Consider the following 6,400-nt stretch of genomic DNA (forward strand, 5'->3'; position numbering starts at 1 on the left):
TAGGGGGATTGAAGCAAATCCCGAGAAGATCCAGGCGATTGTGCAAATGACGTCTCCTCGAAACCTGAAGGAGATGCAGAGCCTCACGGGGAGGCTGGCGGCGTTGAGCAGATTCATATCCAAGGCTACAGATAAGTGTCAGCCATTCTTTCAAGTGATAAGGAGGGGAAAGAAAACGGAATGGACCCCAGAATGCGAGGAAGCCTTCCGGAACTTGAAGCATTACTTGCAGCAAGCCCCGCTACTGTCCACACCGAGGGATGGGGACAAGTTGAATCTGTATTTGGCGGTATCTGATCGGGCCGCCAGTTCCGTTCTAGTGAGAGAGGAAGAAGGAATTCAGTATCCGATATACTACACCAGCAAGGCCCTGCTCGACGCTGAGACCAGATACCCAACGACGGAGAAATGGGCACTGGCCCTTGTGGTTGCTGCTCGGAAGTTGAGGCCGTACTTTCAAGCATTCCCGGTCTCGGTAATCACCAACCAGCCATTGCGTCAAATTCTGCACAAGCCGGACGCCTCTGGTCGGCTCGTCAAATGGGCTGTAGAGCTGAGCGAATTCGACTTAGACTATAAACCCCGCGCGGCGATAAAGGCCCAGGCAATGGCCGATTTCGTAGCTGAGTTCGCGGAGCCCGAAGTATGCTTGGGTCAGCAAGATGCAGATGTAGGCAACGGCGAAACTCAAGTATGGCAGATATCTGTGGATGGGTCATCAGGAGAGCGGGGTTCAGGAGCAGGGATTGTCCTGGAAGGCCCAGAGGGGGAGGAAATCTCTTATGCTGTAAAGTTGGAATTTGCAGCCACAAATAACCAGGCAGAATATGAAGCCTTGATAGCAGGGCTGGAATTGGCTAGGGCCGTGAAAGCGGACAGAGTTAAGATCAGAACCGATTCCCAGCTGGTTGCGAATCATGTCAGTGAAAGATTCCAACCAAGAGAGGAGAAGATGGAACAGTACCTAAGGATAGTCAGGCAGATGATGGGGAAGTTCGAAGCAGTGGAGGTGATACAAATCCCCAGGGAGCAGAATAGTCGAGCAGACATTTTGGCTAGGATGGCAGCCGTCGCCGACCCAAAAATGCCAAAGTCGGTCCCCCTAGAAGTGAAGTCTCGCCCGAGTATCGAGCAAAATTTGGGGGTGTTGCGGATAGAACAAAAAAGCTCGTGGAGGGACCCGATAGTTTCATACCTTAGAGACGGGGTCTTACCACCAGATAAGCTACGGGCTCGGAAGATTAGAGCTCAGGCCTCGAGATACACGATGATCGATGGGGTACTGTATCGACGAGGATATACATTACCGTTCCTTCGGTGTTTGGACGATGACGACGCGGATTACGTGCTGAGGGAAGTGCATGAAGGAATTTGCGGAAATCATTCTGGCGGGAGATCCCTGGCCCACAAGGTTCTAAGGCAGGGATATTTCTGGCCGACGATGCACCAGGATGCGCAAAGGAAGACCAGGAGCTGTGCAAGCTGCCAGAGTTTTGCGAATTTCTCTAACCAACCACCAGAGAAGCTCACCTCCATGGCCTCCCCTTGGCCATTCGCTCAATGGGGAATTGATCTGATCGGCCCATTGCCAAAGGGACGAGGAGCAGCAACACATGCGATAGTCGCTATAGATTACTTCACGAAGTGGATAGAGGTAGAAGCCCTTAGCAGGATCACAGAGAAGAAAACAACAGACTTCGTGTGGAGAAACCTGGTCTGTCGATACGGGATCCCATATGCCTTGGTAACGGATAATGGCAGGCAGTTCGATAATCACAGCTTCAGGGATTTCTGCCAGAACCTCGGGATAGAGCTGAAGTATTGCTCGCCTGCTCACCCTCAATCGAATGGACAAGTAGAAGCAGCCAACAAGACAGTCAAGAGGCTTCTGAAAACCAGGCTCGGAGCAAAAAAGGGTGCGTGGGTTGACGAGCTGTCAGGTGTGCTATGGGCATACAGAACAACCCACAAAACCGCAACGGGGGAGACACCGTTCGCTTTGGCTTTCGGACATGAAGCGGTCGTGCCGGCTGAGGTAGGAACGACCACACACCGGACAGATCATTTCAATGAACAGGAGAACGACGAGCAGATATGTTTGAATCTTGATCTGCTAATGGAGAGGAGGGAACAAGCAGCCGAGCGATCAGTCACTTACCAACAGAGGGTTGCTCGGTATTATAACCAGAAGGTGAACATACGGCAATTCAGGGTCGGAGACTGGGTACTGAGAAGAGTGAATCAGAGCACCAAAGATTCGACTCAAGGAGTGCTGGGACCGAATTGGGAAGGGCCGTATAGAGTCAAGCAGATAGTGGGGCCCGGAGCTTACAAGCTGGTTCGCACGGACGGCCACGAAGTGAAACGCCCATGGAACGCAGCACACTTCCGAAAATACTTCCAGTAAGACTTGCTCACATTTTAAAGCAATTTCTGCTCATGCTGTCTATCTTTTATTTTTATGTTTTATGTCCGAACAATTTCATGTAAGTCAAATCCTGCCATTAATGTAACGTCGACGAATTTTATTCGCTTGAAACCGAAAAAAATCCTAAGGCATGCAAAGGCTCGCCAAGTCTCAGAGCCTGTCTTATGGCGAGACAGAAGCCAAGCATGCCAGGATCTGCTCGGCCACGAGAAGGCAGCAGAATCCAAATCGTTTGAAGAAAATCCTAAGGCATGCAAAGGCTCGCCAAGTCTCAGAGCCTGTCTTATGGCGAGACAGAAGCCAAGCATGCCAGGATCTGCTCGGCCACGAGAAGGCAGCAGAATCCAAATCGTTTGAAGAAAACCCTGAGGCATGCAAAGGCTCGCCAAGTCTCAGAGCCTGTCTTATGGCGAGACAGAAGCCAAGCATGCCAGGATCTGCTCGGCCACGAGAAGGCAGCAGAATCCAAATCGTTTGAAGAAAACCCTGAGGCATGCAAAGGCTCGCCAAGTCTCAGAGCCTGTCTTATGGCGAGACAGAAGCCAAGCATGCCAGGATCTGCTCGGCCACGAGAAGGCAGCAGAATCCAAATCGTTTGAAGAAAACCCCGAGGCATGCAAAGGCTCGCCAAGTCTCAGAGCCTGTCTTATGGCGAGACAGAAGCCAAGCATGCCAGGATCTGCTCGGCCACGAGAAGGCAGCAGAATCCAAATCGTTTGAAGAAAACCCTGAGGCATGCAAAGGCTCGCCAAGTCTCAGAGCCTGTCTTATGGCGAGACAGAAGCCAAGCATGCCAGGATCTGCTCGGCCACGAGAAGGCAGCAGAATCCAAATCGTTTGAAGAAAACCCTGAGGCATGCAAAGGCTCGCCAAGTCTCAGAGCCTGTCTTATGGCGAGACAGAAGCCAAGCATGCCAGGATCTGCTCGGCCACGAGAAGGCAGCAGAATCCAAATCGTTTGAAGAAAACCCCGAGGCATGCAAAGGCTCGCCAAGTCTCAGAGCCTGTCTTATGGCGAGACAGAAGCCAAGCATGCCAGGATCTGCTCGGCCACGAGAAGGCAGCAGAATCCAAATCGTTTGAAGAAAATCCTAAGGCATGCAAAGGCTCGCCAAGTCTCAGAGCCTGTCTTATGGCGAGACAGAAGCCAAGCATGGCGGGATCTGCTCGACCGCGTAAAGGCGAGCAGAATCCCGAACATCGGAAAATTTTCTAAGGCAGGTGGCGAAACCATATACCAAGCCATAGCCAGCTCGACCAGACGAGGACGAGCAGGCTCTCGTAATTACCACACAAGGGAGTAATCAAAAACATTTCTACTAATTTATTAATAATTAACAAAGCAGATAATCTTCACAAACATTGTTTATTACAATACAAGAAACATATCAGGAAGGTCGTGGATCAGTAAGCCCAGCAGCGTCGGTTGGCTGGACCTCCTCAGGTGCAGGAGGAGTATCACCAGTCGCATCCAGAGGGGCGCTCACCTCGCCAACATCAGCAGGGACTGCACGAGGAGGAGAGTCTCCCTCCTCAATCACGATCGGCTCTACCCCTTCGGCATCTTCCTTGGCCGCCTCCTCGTCCATGTGTTGAGCAACACCAGCTGCAAGGTCATCCATCTTCAGATCAGGGTGTTGCTTCCCGAGGACGGCCATGATACAACGATAGGAATGCCGAAGTCCCTGGTCGTACTGGTTGTCAGCCTCCCTCTCCAAGTTCTCTACATGAGCTCGGTGGGAATCGCGGAGAGATTCGAGCTGAGCCTCGTACATAGCCCTCTGCCCTTGGAGATCCTCCTTAACCTTGGTCAGCTCCTCCTCGAGGGTAATGGCTTTTGCTTGAGCAAGGGACTCTTGCTCTATCAGCTTGAGGTTCTCAACGTTTAGCTCCCCCGCTTTTTTCTCGGCAACGTCAGCTCTGGTCGTCGCCGATTGAATGTCCTCCTTCATCTTCCTGTCATAACGGCCAACCTTGGCCTTATAGTAGGTGGCCATGCAGCTGAGATGGAAAGCACTATACTGCATGGCTCCCACCAGCTCGCCCAGGGTACAACCGTCAAAGCCCTCCAGGTCCTTCTTGCTCACGAGTTTAGACAACTCATTGAGATAGGGAACCAAGTGTTCTGGTCGGCTGTCGGGTAAGCGAGACCGAGGCACAACAGGTGGAGAAGAGGAAGCAGGATCAGTGGCTGCTCTACTGGATTCCCCGACTTTGGCAGAGGCAGGAGGGAGAGCCTGCAAGGGAGGAACCTGCTGCACGATGTTCTTTCGCTTCGCAGCGGGAGCATCTTTGTCCTGGTCCCTATCGGTTGTTGGAGGCCGAAAGCGTTTCCTGGTCAGAGCTCCAATCACTGCGTCCTCCATCTTATGGCCAGGAAGTATCAACCGAGACTCGAGGAAGTTGTATGTAGATAGCAGTTCTCGGCTCGAGCAGGAATTGGCCAATACAGCCTCGACCCGTTTAAGCTGACCAGGTCGGAGCGGGAAGTGAACACCCCAGGAAACTACAGCACAAACAGACACTTGGTTAGAGACAAACCAATACAGCAGGAACAATTATGGATACAAGACATCTAAAGCGAGCAGGCAACCTGGGACCGTGAAACGGGGTGGGACGCGACAATCCTTCCCGTCTATTTGTGCAACTTGACCCCAGGGACCCCCAGCAAAAAAGAATTTCCTCTTCCAAGTCCCACCACCACCAGTTGGAAGATCAGTTATGGGTTTCCTGCTCTTGGTACCAGATTGGAAGTAGTACCAGCCGGCATCTTTAGGGCTGCTCTTCAGCTGGTACAGGTGCTTCACCTCATCAACCGTGGGCTCGCTTTGGCAACATCTGTCCCACAATATGAACAGACCAGAGAGCACTCTCCACCCGTTGGGGTTCAGCTGACCAGGAGCCAGATTTAGCCCGTTAAGTATCCGGGCAAAGTAAGGCTGCAAGGGACACCTCAGCCCATACTTAAAGCTCTCCAGATACAGGGTAACGTATCCCCTGGGAGGCCGGCTAGGTGTATCCTTCTTTCCTGGGATCCTAAGAGGTATCTCACCAGGAATACTATACCTAAGTCGGAGGTCATTGAGCTCGTCAAACGTGGTCGTACACGACATGTAATCAATGGCATAATCACGCGACAAGGCTCTACCCCCTACTGTACCCCGTTCTTCTGGTCGTGATGCTCCTGATGGGGACGCCTCACTAGAATCATCCCCTTGACCCTCACTCAAGGTGTTCTCCGATCCAGAAGATCCTTCTTCATCGCTACTGTCGCTCGAGGAGGTTGTTTGGGGAGACATCCTCCTAGCGCTAGTACCAACACTAGACCTAATGGGCTCTAAGGGGATCCCGGGATCAAAAGCAAAATCAGCGGGCAGACTAGGCAAAAAACCTAGTTCGTCGTCACCAACCTCAACGACCTTCTCCTTACCCTTCGACATATCCTAAGTTCTAACCAAAACACCACCGCCAACTACAACCTCAAGCAAAGCAGAGAGAAAGGAAATTACCTACAACTAACCAATACCGAAAAAAATAGAAGAAATACCTGAAGCAGGGACTCGGTCAGAGAGAGACAGGGATGACAGCTTTGGCGCCGAGGTTCATTCGCCGGAGAGACAAGAATGGAGAAAATGACGAGTTCGTGTTTGAAGATTTTGGGTTTCCTTACTGAGAAGCAAACTCTTGGGCTGCCAGCATTTAATGACGCATATTCCGAGAATCCCGTAACCGTCGGTTTGAAATTCAAATGGAGGGGGGGATTTCTGCCACGTCACCTCGTCCGCAATTAAATGCGACATGACTCCTGGCAGCCTTTTCCAAACCCACGCGAGCGAGTACTATCGAGTTTCTACTGCTGGTCCACTACATTACCCAACACCAGAAACTGGGGGACCGGTGTTTGGGAGGGATACTGTTTGGGACAAATGCGTCGAAGGGACCAGGAAGGGACCAGGAATGACGGGCAGACAT

General features: G+C 51.8%; 1 protein-coding gene across 1 annotated transcript; it reads right to left on the reverse strand.

Annotated features, from left to right (window-relative positions):
- Nucleotides 1-3,816: 3,816 nt before the first annotated feature.
- Nucleotides 3,817-5,868, reverse strand: LOC112096993. The gene is made up of 2 exons (XM_024181253.1): nucleotides 5,289-5,868; nucleotides 3,817-4,934 (listed from the first exon to the last, which is right to left on the reverse strand). Exons 1-2 carry the CDS (start codon nucleotides 5,866-5,868, stop codon nucleotides 3,817-3,819), a joined length of 1,698 nt encoding a protein of 565 aa, XP_024037021.1.
- Nucleotides 5,869-6,400: the final 532 nt, after the last annotated feature.

Source organism: Citrus clementina, unplaced genomic scaffold (genome assembly GCF_000493195.1).
Source record: "Citrus clementina cultivar Clemenules unplaced genomic scaffold, Citrus_clementina_v1.0 scaffold_7, whole genome shotgun sequence".
Lineage (NCBI taxonomy): Eukaryota > Viridiplantae > Streptophyta > Magnoliopsida > Sapindales > Rutaceae > Citrus > Citrus x clementina.